General features: G+C 40.6%; 1 protein-coding gene and 1 long non-coding RNA gene across 2 annotated transcripts; both read left to right on the forward strand.

Annotated features, from left to right (window-relative positions):
- The first annotated feature begins 16,894 nt into the window (after nt 1-16,894).
- On the forward strand, nt 16,895-18,945 carry LOC113345937. Its single transcript, XR_003358337.1, has 4 exons — nt 16,895-17,476; nt 17,644-18,008; nt 18,094-18,247; nt 18,333-18,945. It is a non-coding gene; the product is annotated as an uncharacterized LOC113345937 (long non-coding RNA).
- A 1,416-nt stretch (nt 18,946-20,361) lies between these two features.
- On the forward strand, nt 20,362-21,791 carry LOC113345936 (protein FAF-like, chloroplastic; the record flags this gene model as incomplete). Its single annotated transcript, XM_026589577.1, has 1 exon — nt 20,362-21,791. A coding segment is annotated over one exon (1,122 nt), but the record flags the coding sequence as incomplete, so codon positions are not given.
- Nucleotides 21,792-22,076: the final 285 nt, after the last annotated feature.

The raw sequence follows: 22,076 nt of genomic DNA on the forward strand, positions 1-22,076 counted from the left end.
AAGATGGCTTTTTCATTCAGATTGGAATTCGCGTCCACTAATAACGAAACGGAATATGAAGCTGTGATACATGCCTTAAAATTCGCAATAGAAATGAAACTAGAAAATGCCAGGATCACTAGTGATTCGCATCTAGTTATTCGCCAAATAAAGGGAGAGTATACTACAAATGAACCATCCTTGAAGAAATACAAGAAGCTCGTTGAAGAATTGTCAGCGAAAATCCCAAAATAAAATGGAGGCACATTTCAAGGAAGGATAACAGACTCGCAGACGCTTTTGCTTTCATCTCAAGCATGATGACAGATCCAACTGCGAGATGCATAAAAATAAAAACACTTCTGTCACCATCAATCAATAAAGAAGAAGAAGAAGTGGACGTGATGATAATAGACGATGAAGAAGAAGAACAAACGAACAATATCGCAGATTGGAGAATGGAACTTCATGCATATTTGGCGAAAGGAGAAACACCAAGAAATAGATTGGAAACACACAAGTTAAAAATCCGCGCAACGAATTATGAATTAAGAGATGGGCTGCTATACCGAAAATCCTTTAATGGACCATCACTCAGATGTTTGACACGAGAGGAGGAGAAAAAGTGCTAAAAATGTTACATAGTGGGGATGCTGGCAATCATAGCGGGGGAAGATCTTTGGCACATAGAGCAAAAATGCAAGGCTATTACTGGCCATACATGCACGAAGATGCAAAACAAATATCAAGACGTTGCGAAGATTGTCAGCGACATGGAAAGAAAATACATGCACCTGGAGCACCATTGTCATCTTCAACCAGTGTGTGGCCTTTTGGAAAGTGGGGCTTAGATATTGTGGGGCCATTTTTACCAGGTTCTGGACAAAGAAGATACTTAATAGTCGCAACAGATTATTTCACAAAATGGACAGAAGTGAAGGCAGTACAGCATATTCGCGACAAAGATATCTTTACATTCATATTCGAAAAATCATTTGCAGATTCGGAATTCCTGCGCAGTTGGTATCTGATAATGGGAAACAGTTTGAAGGACAGAACATAGAAATGTTACTTAATGCATTTAAGATAAAATGTGGAAAGTCTACTCCTTTGTATCCACAAGCTAATGGGCAGGTAGAAGCAACAAACAAAACAATGCAGATATATTAAAGAAGAAATTGGAAGGACATCACAGAGCATGGTGCGAACAAGTACATAATGCAGTATGGGCTTATAATACAACTAGAAGAGAAGCTACTGGAATGTCACCTTTTTGTTTAACATACGGAGTTGAAGCGGTGTTACCAACAGAAGTTGTTATTCCGACAACAAAGAGAGAAGCTTGGGAGAAAAATCTTAGTGCGGGTTTGATCTTAAACAAACTTGATGAATTAGAAGAAAAAGAGAAAAAGCTTTACAACATATGGAGAATTATCAGCGAAGATTAGCCCGAGAATATAATAAACGTGTCAAAGTACGCGAATTCCAACCAGGAGATTTAGTTCTGCGAGAGACACCAATATATCAGCGAGAAAATGGTGGAAAATTAGCGAAAAAATGGGATGGACCTTACATCATTAAGGAGATAGTTGGAACAGGAGCTTATAGATTAATGGATCCAGAAGGTAGAGATGTTGGTCATAGACTTGACAGACCATGGAATAGGTTGTACTTAAAAAGATATTATCCGTAAGAAGCTTTGAGAAGTTATGGATTCTGAAAGAATAATTGCAAGATTATTCATATCAAAACAAGATCATGATGTGCGAAATTTTCGCAGAGATAATCACAGAACAATGACATAAAAAAGGGGCGAACCTTTATGGCGTACACCCTAGTTCGCGAATAAAATTTCGCAAGAGGCAAATGTAAGACCTAAAGTAAGTCATATTAGGGGGTACCTGTTGCATGGCTCAGGGAAAGGCTACATCGCCACCGGAACCTGAGTCATGGAGATTTGGGGTCAATAAAGCCCATCCAGGAGAGGCACCTTGGATTCTCAGCTTAAGCATATGACTTAGGTTGGGCGACTAAGGTAATAAGCACTCTCCCAAGGAGTGAAGATCTGATCAAGGCGCCGAGGTACACGGTTGAGTCAAGAGTGCCAGGGGCTTTTGAAGCGTACCTTGCCATTCTTGACAAGTCTTGGCTTATACTGCACTCGGCCTGAAGAAAACCCCACTTAGGGTGCAGTCTTGTAACCATAAGACTTATAGGTAAAAGGGATAAGAGGATGCGAAAACAACTGGTTGTTGTTAAGAATGGATGGGAGGAGCTAACCTTGTATGGTAGAAGTACGCCTCCTTGAAAGGGCAACCAGGGTGGAGATAAGGGCGGCACCCTCCATTAGGGAGCTGATAAGTGTCTTAAGATGCAAATGTCATGAGGATTTTTATTCGCAAGAGTATTAAGGCTTGTTATATTTGTGCAACAATCCTGAAGAGGCAATAATACAAAAGAAAAAGATAAGACGAGATCAATGGGTTTTCGCATGGAAGTGCGAAGACGTCCTGCGATTTCGTCGCAAGACTGCAATGTCATGGGGCTTTATTTTCGCAAGAATATTTAGGTCTATCATATTATCGCAACATTCCTGAAGAGGCCATAATACAAAAGAAAAAGTTAAGGCAAGATCAATGGGTTTTTGCATGAAAGTGCAAGGACGTCCTGCGATTTTTTCGCAATGACAAGAGGTGGCATAATAAGACCTTTAATTAGGAAGGCAAAATAAGACCACATGACAAAAAAAAAAATATAAATATTCATAACAGATTATTTTTCACAAGAAAGATAATGAGAGGCAAGCATAGGAATAAATAAACAAGAAGCATTATCTTTCTCACCAACAAAATACTAAAAGGGAAAATTGATTCCAAAGTTGGTTGAAGAATATTATTCGCAAAAAGTAATAAAGATAAGACAATTCAAGAAGATAAAACTAGATAAGAAGCTCATGCTTCAATATTAATTCCAGTAGAAGGAGATAATAGACACGGCACCAGCACGACGGACGGCTCCGCCACGGAGGGCCGCCGCCAAGGCTCCCATGAGTCATCACGAAGCTGAAGAAGATGTCCTGGATTTCTCGTTCCCTATCGAGGAGGTGATCGAACTCTTAGAGGCATGGATCCAGGATGATGTCATTAGACTACCACCTCCCAGCCGTCCACCGACCGAAGCTGGGATGGAAAACCCTAAATACTGCTGTTACCACAGGTTTTTTCACCACCCTACCATTGACTGCAACAGACTGAAGCATATCTTCAAGGAGAAGGTATAAGAAGGGTAACTTCAGCTGGGAAACGAGGGAGTACATAGAGGTCCACTTCCAGTCAGGAATTGCAGGATCTCTGGGGACTCCGTACACGAGACTGTACAATCCATGATGCAGCATGTATGCGAAATTCTCTACCTTTCCAAGGCACAGCATCAAGGTATCTTTACAAGCCTCAATCGTGTTGTGTCGGGCAAAAGACTTTTTCCTGTTACGAAAGCCATGCCAGGAGCCCAAGCTCTCAGGGAACGATGCCGAAAAACACAACTGGGGACTGTTGATCACGGCCTATCTAAGAGGCGCTGAGCTCGACAACGCACTGATCGACGCGGCCTCTGACTTCAATATCGTTACCATCAAGACTCTGAGAGCTGCAGGAATTTTGAAGCAAGAGGCTATCCACTCCCCATCCACGGTCAAGAATTCGTAAGGACAAGCAATGAACGCATATGGATACATTAACCTCAAGATCAAGGTGGAAGACGCTATAACGCATAGCAAATTCCACATTGTCAAAGAACTAAGTTATGACATGATCCTGGGGAACTCGTGGGCATTTGACAAAAAAGAAAAATTGGGAGCATCCCCTCTGCCAGTATCGACAGCCGAAAGAGTTTCCAACAAGCCGTCCAACCTGCTGCCATATCAACAACTTACCAATATAACTCGTTCACCCGGAGAAAGATCGTTGTCGCTCGCTCATAGATTCCAAACACAAATAAGTCTGGTCAAACAACCTTCTCTACAACCAGTCACTTCTTATCTTAGCCCGTCATGGGGACTTGGTCCGATTATCAGCACGGACATTGTTAAGAGATGTGAGTGGCGCGCTGGGCCTTTCAAGCGTTTCACCAAGAATTTGGAAGCTGCAGTCGAAAATGACGAGACCAAGAGTCAAGCGGTTACACAACGCCCAAAGTTTCAAATTGGAGACATGGTAGCCAAGGAAACATCATTTCAAGTCGGAAATATAACGATGAAGATAGTTGTTCAAACTGATTCACCCGAAGAAAGGGAAGACGAGCCATATCTGGTGGCATATGTTCTTTTGGGCGGTTACTGCAACTCATCAACACTGACAAGTTGGAAGGCGTAACGGTTCACTCGCGATGGCTCAATCCCTTCAATACCTAAAGCACTGTGCTACTTCCTCCAGCGTTCTTCCTTTAGTATTTTCTTCAGCAATTTCCCTTTCCACTCAGTATTTGTATTGCCTCCAAGATGAATGCACCGCTTACATTCTTAATTAGGTTTCAGATTTCTATATAAAGCATACCTTCCTTTAAAACGAGTTTTCCGAATATCAAAGAAAAAAAACACCAAATAAATCCTGAATCATCGTGAAACCATTACCCATCAAATTACGACCAGAAAAGCCGAAACCCTACAAGAAATACCTTATTCGAAGCTCTGAAGGTAAGAATATACAAGAAACCATCAGAAGACAAAAAAGATACGGAATGTCAAAAACCTTATTCTGATGGAAGGATTGGATCTTCCAAATAAGAGGTTTTATTCATTCAAAAATGTGAAACCGTGGAAACTAGATGAACGGAATACTACCTGGCGAAGCCCTGACTTCACCATGAATATAAATAAAAATAAAAATGAGTCTGTGAAACATCAAAACGGCTACACGCCGAAGAAAAACAAAAAGTTAAACTGGTCATCGAAAGCAGATGCACAGATCACCAACGCCTATGTCAGAACCCTTTCAAGCACTTTCCCCAACAATCTCTCGGGAAGCAAACGTTCCATCCAAAAGCCTCCTCAACAGCAACAACCTCAGCATCCCACCCGGAAACCGCCTCAGCAGCAACAGTTTCCGCCTCCTTCCGGACATCCGCTTCAACAGCCGTCCCAGCATATGTCACTATGACTTCTCCAACGCCACCGACAACAGTTTCGGCGTCCACTCCAAAAGCTGCTTCAGTTTCATCAACCTCAGCGTCGTCTTCCTCGGAAGCTTTTTCAGTAACCTTTCGAGGATACCCCGATTCATCCACATCAGAATCAAGGATTATGACACCGTCCTGGACAGAGAAATTAAGCTGGCTCTTCCCTAGGATATTCACGGACTAAGTCTTCCGCTGTTCCAACCGAGAGGAGAATCGTTCAGCCCTAGCACTGTGCTGTGTAGAAGTTTCGTTGCCCTGAAATCTCTCAACGCACCGGGATGCTTCGTCACCTCCCCGCTTCTCTTTTATGCCCACCGAAGCCATGAAAGAATGAGCACGCATCCACACTCCGCATAGATAGGTGGAAGGCATGTCCTGAATGATTTCGCCAGCCTCACGAAACAGAAAATCAATTATGTCCAGTGCCTCCTCATGAGAAGAAAACTGGTTTTCGCCGATTCCAAAGCTTCTCTCCGAAGAGTCATAGGTACTATTGTCACTGGAATATCCCATTATATGCTACAAAAGCAAAGAGGGGGATAAGTTTTCTCCATGTCTGCACCAGCAATCTACATGAGAAAGAAAACAAAATAAGAAACCAGGAGAAAAAACGAGACGATGCCTGTAAATAGGGTGGGCGCGATTTTAGTACGACCTGTGCGAACGAAGGATTCAAGATCGCCTCATATATTCAGCAGAGCGATGAAGTCTGGAAAAGGAAAGCCTTCTACTGACCATGAATTAAAGCATGAAATCAGCTGGAACAGATGTTTGTCTATGAGAGATAATTAGGGTTTGTTGAGAAAACGTGGAAGCACGTGTTTGAGACACGCTTGCATACGTTGTTGGTATTGCTCTGCCGCCAGCACCGAGACTCGTAAGCAAAAACCGGCGATATGACATGAGGAGGAGGAGAGACGCCCCTTTTGTAGCCACGACACCTTTGGAATTTGAATAAGGAAGGGATTCCCCATTTGCGCCACGCATGGAAAGAGGCAACCGGGCCCGCAATAGCAAGCCACACGAGGCCAACTGTCCGCGTCCAAGCTGAGCAGCACCAAGCGCCCACGCCACGCCGAGCCAGCTTTCACGCCATGCCAAGCCCATGCCAGCTCCCACGCCCACGCCAAGCCAGCGCCCACGCCAAACCAGTGCTCACGCCGTGCCAGGCCCAAGCTAACGTCCCTCCAATTCAATGCTAACGGCTCATTCCAAGCCAATCCAATGCTAACGTCTGCATTCCAAGCCGACCGATGCTAACAGCGCCCACGCCAAACCAGTGCTCACGCCGTGCCAGGCCCAAGCCAACGTCCCGCCAAGTCAATGCTAACGGCTCATTCAAATCCAATCCAATGCTAACGCCTCCATTCCAAGCCGATCGATGCTAACGGCTCCATCGCAAGCCAGTACAACGCCAGCGGCTCCATTCCAAGCCAGTCCAACGCCAACGGCTCCATTCCAAGCCGGACGATGCTAACAGCTCCATCCCACGCCATTCCAACACCATCGGCTCCATTCCAAGCCAACTCCCGCGCCAAGTCTATGCTAACGTTTTATTCCAGGATGCACCCTGCCTGCGGCTCCATCCCAAGATGATGCCAACAGTCTACATCCCAGCCATCGACCATCTATACCACTCCGTCGATCAGTAGCCAAAGATACAACACTGATGCCAACCCATTATTGCCAAGCCGAATTTACGCAAAACCGCCAACGCAAGAACCACGGATTCTTCTTACCTCCCGAAAAAGGTTAGACGGATCTTCCTGACCATCTTTTCATGACTTGATGTTTCGATTTTTTTCCCTGTCTGTCACCATCTTATGCTTACCTCGCAAAAATTCCCCTATTCCGAGCTAAGCAGAGGACTTAATGTTGATGGTGGTTTTTAGCTTAGGGTTAAAAACATAAAACCTTAGTCTGACGTGACTTCACTCTATAAGGAAACAGAGCTTGAGTATTAATGTCTCCACTAGCACATTTATTGAGCCTTTCAATATGTCTCCGAGAAATTTAACAGGATACATTTTTTTTAACATATGAGCTATATTCCACGACAAAACCCTCAGTACTGACTGGCATCATCTTCGCACATGCAAGCCACGCATGCTAGCCAACCGTGCAAACGACATGCCAACCATGCCAGCCACATATCCGCGCAAAAGGTATGCCAACCATGCCAACCACACCTCCGCGCCAAAGGCATGCCAGCAGCACCACCGTGCCAACGTCATGCCAACCATGCCATACACACCTCACGCACCAAAGGCCCAACCATGCCAGCCGTACCACCATACCAACGACATGCCAACCATGCCAGCCACATCTCCGCGCCAAAGGCATGCCAACCATGCCAGTCGCACCACCGTGCCAACGGTATGCCAACCATGAAAGACGCACCACCGTTCCAACGGCATGCCAGCCACACCTCCGTGCCAAAGCCATGTCAACCATGCCAGCCGTACCACCGTACCAACGGCATGCCAACCATGCCATCCACACCTCACGCGCCAAAGGCCTAACCATGCCAGTCGTACAACCGTGCCAACGGCATGCCAACCATGTCAGCCACATCTCCGCGCCAAAGGCATGCCAACCATGCCAGCCGCACCGCCATGCAAATGACATGCCAACCATGCCAGCCACATCTCCGCGCTAAAGTCATGCTAACCATGCCAGCCGCACCACCGTGACAACGTCATGCCAACCATGTCAGCCACACCTTCGCGCCAAAGGCATGTCAACCATGCCAACCGCACCACCATGCCAACGGCATGCCAGCCATAACTCACGCGCCCAAGGCCCAACCATGCCAGCCGCACCGCCTACATGCCAAAGCCATGTCGGCCATGCCTACATGCCACTGGCTGCCAAACGAAGGGTTGCAATAATCAATGGCTACCCTTCCCTCTGAGATGCAAATCTCTGCCGTACAAGTTCTCCACCAAACGCGTGGCAACTTCTGGCCAATTTCCAAATTCCACGGTTTATGCCAAAACCCTAATTTGGCCGCGCCTAAAATATGACAAAGCCATGCCGGCATGCCTCCATGCCGCTGGATGCCAAACGGAGGGTTTCAACAATCAACGACTACCCCTCCTCCTGATATGCAGATCTCAGCCGTACAAGTTCGCCACCAAACGCGTGGAAACTTCTGGCCCAATGCCAAATTCCACGTTTTTTTCCAAAACCGTAATTTGGTCGTGCCTAAAACATGCCAAATCCATGCCGGCCATGCCTCCATGACGCTGGCTGCCAAACGAAGGGTTGCAACAATCAACAGATACCCTTCCCTCTTAGATGCAAATCTCAGCCGTACAAGTTCGCCACCAAACGCGTGGCAACTTCTGTCCCAATTCCAAATTCCACGGTTTATGCCAAAACCCTAATTTGGCCGCTCCTAAAACATGAAAAATCCATGTTGGCCATGCCTCCATGCCGCTGGGTGCCCTACGGAGGGTTACAACAATCAACAGATACCTTTCTCTATGAGATGCAAATCTCAACCGTACAAGTTTGCCACTAAACGCGTGGCAAATTCTGGCCCAATGCAAAATTCCACGGTTTATACCAAAACCCTAATTTAGTCGTGCCTAAACACATGCCAAAGCCATGCCGGCCATGCCTCCATGTCGCTGGCTGCCAAACGGAGAGTAGCAACAATCAACGGCTACCCCTCCTCCTGAGATGCAGATTTCAGTCATACAAGTTCGCCACCAAACGCATGGAAACCTCTTGGATGCGATACCAAAACTCTGCGGTTTGTGCCAAACCCTAATTTGGGCCACGCCAAGAGCATGAACGAGCCATGTTGGCCATGCCTCCATGTCGCTGGCTGCCAAACGGAGGGTTGCAACAATCAACGGCTAACCCTCCTCCTGAGATGCAAATCTCAGCCGTACAAGGTTTCCACCAAACCAAACGATTTGTGGAAACCTCTTGGCTGCGATGCCAAAATTATGCGGTTTGCGCCAAACCCTAATTTGGTCGCACCAAGAGCATGCAAGAGCCATGCCGGCCATGCCTCCATGTAGCTGGCTGTCAAACGGAGGGTTGCAACAATCAACGGCTACCCCTCCTCCTGAGAAACAGATCTCATCCGTACAAGCTTGCCTCCAAACTACACGACTTATGGAAACTCTTTGGCTACGCTGCCAACTCTTTAGTCACGGAACCCTAATTGGACACGCCAAGAGCATGCGCAAGCCATGCCAGCATTGTGGCCACGACACTGGCTACCAACGGAAGGTAGCCACAATCAACGGCTACCCTTCCTCTCAAGATGCAAAATCTCGGCCGTCGAAGGTCGCCACCGAACCGACAAGCCTCTCAATTTTAACTTTCCAAACAATAGCAACATGCTACAAGTTTTCCACGAAAATACTCGAGACATCAAGCCATGTCACAAACTAGGGGATGCTCATCAGTGTATTGGTTTGGCGGTTTACAGCATGCGGCGTGCAATACGCCTATTACAAGAAATTGTCATAAGAGTAAGGAGGTTAGTAATGACATGAAATAATGGTGAAACGTATCCTTCATTATGGAAACATCAATTCCAGGCGTTACCCGTTACCATTCTCTTCCATTTCTCAACCGTTTCCACTTCTTACGAAGCCAGGGTGCGTTTTTTTGCGACTTGTGTAAATAGGTCTCACCTATTTCCACCAAACATCAAGTTTTGGTCAGAAGAATAAAACACTCATAAATAATCTGTTATATTTCCACATTGATAGCGTTTCACTTTCTGATACAAGTCGTAAAAAAACCACTCCTCGAGAATCAACTATTCTGGTCTCAACACTCTCTTCGCTTCCCTCCCCAGGACCAACCCTTCTTCTTCACTTTGTGATCGAAGCAAGTCTGGAACGGTCATTTCTTGGTTTAGGACGGATTTGTACATATTGATCTCTCAAAACTAAAGTACTCATGTGCAGTACATTGTTTAGGGTCTAGACTCGTTTCTCACCCATACACAAAATTACCAAAATCAGCAGAAACCATTTTCACCCTCAAACACGTTATTCACGAATCCATGAATGGCAAGGAACTCGTCCTTCCAGAATATGTTATACTTGGAAGTTGTTGTCGGGTTTCATCTTGAGGGTAAGAAGGGAAGACTTATACCCGGCGCAAGAGCACTAACATCAAGAGCAGCTGGCAACAAGTTTTCTGGAAAAGCCGACTGACGAGAGAGAGGGACCCCCTGGTCAAATCCCATATGCCGAGCCGCCTTGTCAATGTTGTAAGAAACTGCCTGGCAAGATCCTCGAAAGAAAGACGGTACATAAACAGGCGTGCAACTTCGCATGAACACAACCTCCCCAACGACCGAATTCTTTTCAGAAAGCAAAGATGTGTTCGGAACAGAGGAAAAAGTGTCCATTTGAACTATGGAGGCATTCGCCGGGCCCCATGGACGAAAGTTTATTGTGTAGGAGTTGTCAAGGAATTTAACCAGGTTCGAACCGGATTTTGGACTCCTGTTCACCCAGCGAAGTATCCTAGAACCACCCCAAGACTCGGGACGTGAAGTGTGACGGACCGGAAAATTACGCCTTTGGCGCGTTGCCCCGTAGGACGTAATCTCCCCGATGCGTCATGATGAAGCTACGGTGCGGGCCTCAAAGATAGGAAAATGCACGTCCATTTGCCCTTGCAAGCATGCTCGTGGAGCATGATGCAGCTAACTGATGGACACATTTTTATGTCCGATTTGTTTTGATTCTATATATTGTTAGGGATCATTTTTGTACTTATTATGGTGTTTTATGCGTGTGTAGGTATTTTTGGCCAATAAACATTTTTGGAAAAATCGGCTCAAAAAGTTGTCTAAAGCACCCGGAGAAGATGATATTTACACCCCGAGTTTGGATAAGGAGAACCCCAAGGGTACCCCAAGAGAGCTATTATTTGCACCCCAGCTATGGATAGGGGGCGACCTATTTTCTACACCGTTCAAATGGAGGTTTTGGAAGGAAACAATGGCATCATCGAAGCAGAATTGGAGTTGGATTTCTCGGCGAGTTTTGACGAGATTCAAGGGCTTATTTTTGTTGGGATGTACCTATTTGAGCATAACAGGCCTGATACATCTGTTTTGATCGATCAAATTTGGCTAGATAAGCCGTGATAAGGAAACAGAGGAGGAATACCATGTCGGGAATTTTCTTGGTTCTATATTTGGGGGATTACGTGCATATAAGGGTAGAAGATTTTCTGATTATTTGGTACCATCATTGGGAGACTCTGGGACGTCAGATTCACCTCAGAAGAGGCGTGCAGTGAAGATTGGAGAGAAATTCTCGTGACTTGTCGAGAAAGAATAACCAAGAATAATGAATACTTTCTCGAGTTATTGGAGGACATGTTGTCTATATGTAGGTTGGTTGTGAGTCAGAGAGGGGTTACATACACTTTGGGGAAGTTTAGTACAGAACAAAGCATTAAAAACCAAGTTTCAGAAATACAGGCTAGAGGAAGAAGAAGAACCAGAAAACAGTAACAGTTGCAGACAGTCGCAGAATCCGTGGCCTATTCTTACGTATTCAATACCCTTTTCGTCACAATTCTTGTAACACTTAATTACAGTTCGCAACAGCCAAGTTAAGGAGTCTGTAACAGTGGGTTCTGTAACACTTATATCTGTTACAAACACGCTGTTTTATACCTTCTCCTCTTTTTAATCAACTTTTGAGCAATATATGTATTTTGGGAACATGGTTAATATGAGGAGCTAAACCCATTTGTTGAGGCGGTGGAGGAAGCCATTTTTCCAATTGTTATGTGGTAATTTCTATTTTTAATTATTTTTGCAGTTTCTTACACTACACCAAATCCTGGTTTTAGCAGTGCTTCATTTTCATAGGTGCGCAACGGGATATAGACGTTGCATAGTTAACAACGTTAATATCCGTTGCGCACCAGTACATCCGTTGCACAAACTAATTATATTTCATTTACTAAAATAAACTAGTGGTGCAATGGATGCTCCACGCCTATATCCGTTATACATCATATGGTGTTTCCATAATATATAGTATGTTCATGGGCACTTAGTATTTTATTTATATTTATATTTATATTTATTAATTAGCCCTTAACACGTGCCGTAACGGCACGGGCCATGACGTTGGTTCATTTTTAACATATTGTATAATTTGTGTCCCGAATACTTATCAACTCCTTATGATTTAAAATGGGTTTGTCATAAAAAATAGTTGGGATTTTCGTCTCATTTTTTCTTGTTTTTTTCCTTTAATATTTTACTGCTGGAGATTTTCTCAAACGAAAGAAATATAATCTTAACTTCTATACACTTTTTTATTTAGGTTCATTGCTTATAATGAGATAATGCTCTACATGAACATGGAAGTTTAAATATTTTTTTGGAAATATGTCGCCAGCAGCGCTCATCTCAGTGAAATCAACTAATTAATATCGTCCATAAAAGTATCCTCATGCTCATATTTCGCTCCAGCTGACTCATCTATTGTGGTCATGTTGTCGATCCTCCAAATAGGCAGAGAATATTATTTTTTTTGCATCGAACGGATGATACAAGCTCTCCAATGTGACATGATTTTCCTGTAATTTTTCAACATCCATTAGATGACAATGTTTAAAATGTGTACCCATTACCTTTTTGAAGGGATTATATATATGCGAACCTCTGCCATTAAATATTCAACAAAGTATTGTGCCCAGCAGTTCGTCTTAACGAAGACTTTGGTAACTTCAAAAGTCTTGGACATTTTGTTACTTCTATATGTTCCCACATGCACTTGGAATACAATCTGGCGACACATTACCTCATAAAGAACCTTGAACACATAATGTACTCCCTGATCCTATTTCAAATTAATAGGTTTTCAATAGATCCTTTACCAAAAGTTGACATCTTCTACGTTGAATATTTATTAAAAAAAATTATGGTATTGTGGATCGTTGCTTTCTAAGACTGTAGTTTTCAAAATTGGTCTCTTCAAGTCCCACGGCTTTCTAAGTTTATATATCCTGTTTGTTTTTAACATTTTAGTTAGCCATATTATGTTTTTTACTAACTTTAAACTTGATGTCATATTCTACTGTGAAATTTATGTGATTTCAGAATCGAAATAGTTATGCCTTTTTCATTCGTATCAAGTAATCCGTTGTATATCCCAACAATTCTTCTACAACAATTCCTTTGTTTTGCCGTTTCCGAACTATCAATAGCCATTACTTTCAAACGCAATCTGTCCAATTTTTGTTGAGGTTATGTATTTGCAATGTTCATTTTTCTTAAATAAATAGATTTTAGAAAAACTAAAAAAAAAGAACATAAGTCTTACATGGGGTCTAAGTTACTATATCTAAAATACTCTGGACACTGCTTATGGCCTTAAGGGTGATTTCTATGCTTGCGGAAATCCTGGACATATGACGGTTCACTGTAGAAACCGTAAGGACCTCAAAAAGAAAAATAATGTTAATTTGGTTGAAAACACCAAAGATCAATTTTCTGGCACGTTGTCTGAAGTAAATTTGGTAACAAATGTGAGACTGGTGGGTAGACTACGGTGCTACCAAACATGTCTGTGGAAACAGAGATATGTTCACCTCTCATAATAAGGTACGGGAAGGCGAGAAACTCTATATGGGTAACTCATCTGCAGCTTCGGGTAGGAAAAAGCAAAGTTGGGCTCAAGCTCACGTCTGGGAAGACTCTCACTTTGAATGAAGTTCTTCATGTTCCGATCATCTGCAAAAATCTTGTTTCTTGTGGTGTTTTAGATGATAAGAGTTTTAAAATTGTAATAGAACATGAGAATGTGTTGTAACTAAGGAAACTATATTTATTTCCTTAATTAATTTGACAGGACATGCAACAACAATCATTTGCGAAGTGAGCTATTTGCGCAAGTGTGTTCAATGTATCCCTTAACTGTAATAATAATAATCAGTTTTTTTCAAGGCGTCCAGTTGTAAATGGTATGAATCTAATAGATTTGAATTGTACCTCAATCTTAGATATCACCTTCTTCTCACATAACATAGCAATTGAGGAAGGAAAAATCTTGACCACTCTTTACATAGGCAGAGTTAGCCAAATTATGTTTTGCAATTGTCTTACGTGGAAATTAATATTAATCCATATTTTAATCGGATCCTATAGAAACCGATCTAATTAGTCCTACAGAAAGTTAATCTTAAAATTTTGACCTTATTTCTTGACCAAATTATTGAACTATTCTCAGTCATCTTCTGCTTTGTGTGATCTACCCAACTGTATCTATTATACCTTCTAACCTAGTGAATGAACCTATACATATTGATCCGTAATTTGATATTGTTGATTTGTAATCAAGAGGTCGCATGATTTGGGATGTAAAATATAAAAAATATTCTATAAACATCGGAGGAAAAATTTAGATTTATGATTTAGAGTTTTTTATGATGATTTTGATGAACAAACATAATTTTCAAACAAAGAGAAAGTACGTTGTTGTCTTTGTAGGTAGTTTTCGCGAAAAAACTCGACATTGATGGTCTTTCAGGAAAAAGAATGTAATAGTACTTGAGAGAGCGATAATGTTCTCTTACGCGGGTACACCAATTGCCTTATATAATACGGATACCATTTCGGTGATCCAACAGTCATGATCATATTGTCTTATACGTTCCGGTATCATCCTCGAAATATTTCTTTTTGTCCTTATCAATCGTGCTAAAAACAATCAATTACATATTTCACAATACAATGTTATTCCACTTTTTGTCCTTATCAATCGGTCCGTAAAACTCACTAAAAAGCAAAAAACTATTATTATCCACTACTATTACCTACACCCACCACCATAAAACTATCCACCGCCACTATTTATTCCATCAATAGTAATGTTACCGCCTCCATCATTCACAAACACCAGCCACCGTTAGAATTATTATAGTTTTTAGTAAAATCATTTATTAATAAAATTATGTACTTATGTTAGATTATTAAAGGGACATTTATAATAGAAATTTAATTAATCATTATGAACAATCAATGAGACACTAATTAATAAAACATTTAAAAATGGTTAAGTTGAACAAACTCTAGCGGTAAATTTATCTTTGCCAAGGACAAATCCTGACCACTCTTTACATAGACAAGTCGATAATAAATAATTTCATATGTTCTGATCTTTATTCGTGTCGTTCGTTCAGTTATTACATAACATGGCAATTGATTGCACCAATTTTTTATAATGGACATGTGTTTTATCGAGTTTATTTTAACATTAGAATGATCAACCACGTTTTATACTTTATAATATAACGTTACATATTGGCGTTACGAAATTAGCATAATATGTTTTTTGTTCACCAATACCCGCCACCACCATAAAACCATATGAATCCATTTTTTTAATCCACCACCACCTAGTGGTAGAGCCAAGGGTTGACTAACCTCGCTCTAACCCCTTAAATTTTTAATAACTACATACATAAATTTTTTAATTTATTTTATAAATAGTACTTTGTCCATATATATTTATGGTTTAGTCCACCAAAGTTTACATGTTTCTTAAAAAAAAAAAAAGTAGGCCTCCTCAATGTCAATTTTTGACTCCACCACTGCCACCATCACTGCCGCCCACCCCCATGTAGGTTGTTGGACGCACTTCTAATTTTCAATCACTTATGCCATGTATGAGGTTTAGATTGAACAAAATGTCGTCAATTGATTAGTTTCATTATTTTTTTCCATTTATATATTCTTTTTTGTATTGCAATCAATTTTATTTTAACATTAAAAAATCATGATTTATACGATATAGTACCAAAGATAACATTGGTACCATACGTGATCCAACTACGATCATGAAAATATTGTCTTGTATGATATCATCTCTGAAATATATGGTACATTCATTTATCAAAAGTGTTAAAAACAACCAACCACATCTTCCACACTACGATGTTATCGTTGTTGTAACGACAACATAAAATTAATGTTGTCCATCACTACTTACCAGCACTCACAGTCACTACTTCTTCCACCACAAATCAGGGACGGAGCCAGGATTTTGAGGAAAGAGGGAGAAAAAATTCTTGGCAAGTTGGATACATGTGAAAAATGGACTTTGTACGATAAAAGAACAAAAATAAATATAATTGTGCTTGGCTCCGCCCTTAACCACCACTAATCTTTCAGTCTCCACCTCTTCTACTACTCATTGTCGCCAAAAACGTCTATTGATATTATTTATCAAAAATACTTATTAATAGAAATAAATATTATAATTAATTAAGAAAACATTTATAATTAAAAAATGATTAGTCATTTATTATGAGCAATTAGTGAAACACTAATTAAAGAACACTTTATGGTGAATACATTATTTATTATGTGCAATTAGTGAAACACTAATCAATAAAGCAATTATGATATTTAAGTTGAACAAACCACCACCGTTGATTTATCTTTTCTATTAATTCCAACCAAGGTGGAACATTGGTCAGAGACCACTCTTATGATATAATTTTTGAAAATCCAAATCTTGACTTGGTTATTCATTTATCGTTCATAATATTTGAATTAATGCCACGCGTGGGAGAGTTGTAGGGGGTGGTCAGGAGAACCACAACCCCTGATTTGTTTTTTTTCTAGACAAATACTGACCACCACTAACACAAACAAACTTAGCCAAACCTGGTTTTGTAGGAATGAATGATTTTCTTATTTTCAGTTAAATAAAATTCCTCCACTCACTCGATATATCTCCCTTTCTATCTCTTTATAGTTTTCATCGAACCGACAATATACATCGGAGAAAAAGAAGAGAAGTTCTTCTCTAGGTTCAGTTTTCATCGAGAGATTTTTATGTTCTTCTTCTTCAACAGATCTCGCAGATTTTATCTCGTTTCATGAAATTGAACCCTCCTTTCAATAAATCTGCAAGCTAATCAGAACCCATCAAAATCAGAAATCAAATGTAAACCTAATCTCTTACCTGAAATAAAAAATCAAATCATTCAACCTCTGATTTTGGTGGATTATCACCAGGTATATACTAGTTTTTAAAATCGTGCTTCTGTGGAAGATGGGTTTTGTTGGAGTCAATTGAAGATGGGTTTGATCGATGTTAGGGTTTGAGAACAAGGAGGAATTGGTGGTTGTTTTAGGGTTTGGGTTTAAATCCGAATCTATGTTTCATTTGAAGCGAGATAAGATGAATCTGAGATGGGTTTGTATGAGAATCAAATATCAGTAAGGCCGGGTGAAGAGATTATGTTGATGGATGGAATCGGAGATAGTGCTTAGTGACTATGACCAGCAATCGGAATCAAACTCCAGGTATCCGCTTATATTACCCCTTCTATTGTGACCCAACACTAAGAGTATGATTTGTGTTCGAGAACTTTACTCTTGCCAAACTTTTAACTCTTGGTGTTATTGATGTATATAGTATGAGTAAAAGTCAATCTTATACTTATTTTGCTGCATATGTGGTGTCTGTTTAGGAAACTTATTAGCATCCAATGATTCAGTAGCTTCTAGTTCATCAGTAAATGGTGAGAGTACCACTGAAAATACATCAGAGGGACATAAAGAATTGCCTTCAGTTTCGGTGAGCGAAGGAGATGATGTCATTGATAAAGAACATTCTGCTGATGCCTAACAAATCACTAAACCAGGAGTTGAGGATACTCCTTCAAAAGTTGGTTTAGAGAGACCTGAACAAGAATATGTGGCAACACATACTAACACCAATGCTCCATCAGAAGATGTAGATCGAAATACCAATTCTATAAATGTGATGTTTAGGATACTCCAGGAACATAAACGTGATGTTTCTCCAGCTAGAGTGCAAGACCAACTTGATGAGGTAACCTATGTCAATATACTAAAAGTCTAAAACAATTCCATATATCAGTTGTGCTTAGCAATGTGATTTTTTGTTATATGCTCAGTGTATACCTCTGAAGAAATAGTGTTTTTGGCGCGAAATCGGAATCAACAAACAACAGATGGCTTCAGAAGATGTTCCGTCGGAGCTTCTCCCGAAATGGGCTCCAGAGCCATGTCTTATGGGGATAGATGAAGCTGGAAGAGGTCCTGTTCTAGGTAATTCCATTTTTTCCCCTAATTTTGATGTGCTTCTAATTCAATTAGTTTTGTGATTTAATGTATGGGTTTTGAAAAATTTCAGGTCCCATGGTTTATGGATGCTTATATTGTCCAATCTCCTATCAGGCTAGTCTATCCACCTTGAGTTTTGCAGGTTAGGTCTAACTTTTTTTTGTTACAAATTGGATTTTTGGTATGTGATTTGTTTTTGCATTCTTGAATCAACATAATTTGTTTTTGGTCGAAGACCAAAATTGAGGTCTTTTCCCAAATAAAGAATATTTTGACTAGAGGTTCCATCCCATAGAACTAAAATCTAGATCTTATGAACACCAGGAGAATAAGAGGGTAGTCATGTATGACTAACACTAAGACACTTGTTACTAGAATGACACAGAAATCTGGGAAAATCACTAGCTTTAGCTCACAACTAGAACTTCAAGATTTTGAAATACAAAAGTAGACACCAAATAAGAACAATGGAGTGAAAACTCGACACAGGGACACCAAGTGAAAAATCTATCCTTGAGAAGGTTAGTTGAAATCTGGTTTCTGAGGAGTTCAGTCAACAGCCTTCTCCATCATACTAATTTATCCAATGTCAGTGAGTGATATTTTTCTGAAATAAATATATTCATGTTTCATTATCTAAATAAGTTGTTTCCTAATTTTGTGTCATCTAACAAGTACCATGAAAGAATGACAGTTGAAGGAAGCACGGGCCTGAAAAGACCTTGTTTCTAATAAATCTTTTATTCACTGAGCAAAAATGAAAAACAATAAAATAAAATAAATCAGAGGAAGAGATAAGAGATCTAAGTACTCTTTTTCTGATTAAATAAATAAACACACGCCGACGCATTCTCAGTTGTTTCTACGTTCATTATTCTTCCTCCTTTGTATTAAGAGAACCTCAGGCTGGCTTCCTTACCCAATCAATCATGTTGCCTGCAAAAGGATTCATCCTTCTCACTCACTCACCGTTTAATAAATAAAAAGTGAAGGTAGACTGCAACATCACAAGTAAGAATGAAAATCTTGTCATTTTGTGGAAAGTGGGTTCCAAGGATACAATACCTTCCTTAGCCGTAGGCCATTTTTTTACATCTACAAATACTACTCCCATTCTCATTCTTCTATTCATCAATCATTCTTTCTCAAAATTAAAATCACCTCAAACTCAAAATTGCTGGATGCTTGCTTGTAGTGTTTGTTCATCATTGTTTAAGGTAAGAAATTTATCTTTCGGTTGATATGAAACATATAAGAATTTGGTGCTAAAGATTTTAAAACTCAGAGGCCGACTAATATATAGTGCTACCAAACTGTATTAGAATCGCAGATTTTGCGCTGAACACAATTTTCTTTTACAGGGTGATACTTACAACCTCAAAGAAAGCTTCTCATAATGTCAAGTGCTACTATTTGTGTAAACTGTGAAAAGACAATAGTCACACATCGCTATTATCCGCTTAATTAACTTAAAATATAATATGGAAGGGCCGCTTTACTCATTGCCAATTGGTTTTGAGTTGGATGCCGGCAGACTTTAACATGGTATCAGAGGTAAACCTCATACCCAGACCTGCGTGCGCCGAGTGTAGGCCGAGTTACTGGCCGAAGTGTTTAACCGATTTTGTCACTTGTACACCCGGGGTGTAGGCCAGTGCCGATACTGGCCGAGGTGTTACCCCTGATTTAGTCATTCACCTGTGTACACTTGCTACCGATGGACTGGTAACTCGTACGTAGGTCCACGTGTGAGGCCCAGTGACTAGCCTTACACGTGAGGGGGCATGTGAAAGGACAATAGTCTCACATCCGCTATAATCCGCTTAATTTACTTAAAATATACTAACATGGAAGGACCGCTTCACTCATTGCGAATTGGTTTTGAGTTGGATGCCCGCAGACTTTAACATAAACCAAGTGTCACTGAGTGGACAACCCTTCCAAGGAGTTGGATCAATTCTAGGATTTGAATGTGAGAAACCAATATCCAAACCAAGTACTACTTCAATGAGAAGGACACTTTCAGCTGTTGACATGTACTCTAAAATTGCTGATCAAGATGTCGAAGCAAAGAATGATTTTTCCCGAAAACCACAACAACCAGGAGAGTTAGATATTTGGTGTTCAATTCTTATTCAAAAACCATCGTCTCTTCACCTCCTTATGTTCACCCTCTTGTCAAGAATTCTAAGAGCTGTTTATCTCTTAAAAGCCTTGAGATTTGTACTGAAAACTTATGTTCTGAATCTGGGTCTGATGGTTATCCTCATTCAGAGATTAGTCTTTCTGATACCGAAGAAGAATTTGAAGATTGTGAAGAGATTCAAGTAGAAGAAGAAATTGAACAAGTGGCAGTAGAAGAGAAGAAAGAAGTAGTTGTAATAAATTATAGTAAGAAATCATCATCACTACCATCATCAGTTCGTAGATGTTTCCCACCCCCACTAAAATCTCTTTCTAAACCAGGAGGAGGAGGTACCCAGATGAAATCTCGTCGTAAAGAGGGTAGATTAGTTCTTGAAGCTGTCTCCGTTGCAACTACTAAAAACTGCTTCAAAAACATAGAAGATATCTTCCAAACTGTTGAGGAAGTAAAATCCGAAGGTAGTCCTGATAATAAAATTGAAGAACTAATAATGGAAGAGGAGGAAGAAGACTATAAAGGGATTGTGCTGGAAATGAATAGTACTAGAGCTCGCAGATCAAAACTGCAGCCAACTGGAGTGATGAATGTTCACAGATCAGCATTGGTGGCGAAGAAGTTTATAGGTTTTACAAACAACATGAATACCACAACTCGGTCATTAGCTGCAGGGGAAGCACCACCACAAATGTCCGCAGTGCCACAACCAACGGTTGCGGAGGCGGTTGAGGCTTCATCTTTCAACCGTTATGAGTATTTCTGGCGAAAGGAGACACTCTCGATGGTGTCCGTCGGTGGAATTTATCATTCACTCGACCAACAATCACTGACCTACAGCAATAATATCGTAACTAGTAAGAATAATCACTACGTTAACAATAATAGCAATGGTCTATACGTTAAGGATTCAATAACAACAATAAAACGAGGAAACAATCATAAGGAGGAGAAACAAAACAGCAACGGAGAAAAGGTTGTTGAGCATTTTATAGTTCCCGCTTATTGCAAACAAGAACCAAGAAAATATTCAGACTTTCAGACTTTCAGCCGTCTGATCGTTGTAGCAACAACATCGTAGCCATACATGTGTAAGATAGTGCCATGTACCGTCAGATCTTCAATGAAGACCGCGGGCAAGATTAGACGATCTCAGTGGAAGGCAAAAACTAAAGGTGTGAGATTTTGAAAAAGTGTGTACGCCCAGTACAAAAATATGAAATCAAATCTCTACCGCTATATTTAAGTTCGGATAATCCAACTGATGGAAAATCTCCTCTCCTCACACTTCAAGAAAATCTAGACCATTTATCAAATCAACACACACGGATATAAGTTTGATGCCGATTGCTGAGCTACTCAGCAGAAGTTATTGGTCATCGTTTTACACTTACAATGCTCTATTCATTTAAGATTTTATTGGATATTTGTAGATGTACATTTTTTAACGGGTGGATTTTCATTTATACCATAGAAATTTTGAATGAATCCGTGAATGATAATAGAGTCTTCACTTTTTTTTTTTGAATAGAGTCTTTACTTGGATATGAATTTTGGAGGAATTATTAAAAATAATAAAATAATCAATTGGGTAAGAAACAACGTTTGGGCAAAGACAGTTTCTTGTCAACACGAGTAAAAGTTAAACCAGTGTAATTGTTTAGGCTTATAGCA

This window comes from Papaver somniferum, unplaced genomic scaffold, assembly GCF_003573695.1.
Source record: "Papaver somniferum cultivar HN1 unplaced genomic scaffold, ASM357369v1 unplaced-scaffold_84, whole genome shotgun sequence".
NCBI lineage: Eukaryota > Viridiplantae > Streptophyta > Magnoliopsida > Ranunculales > Papaveraceae > Papaver > Papaver somniferum.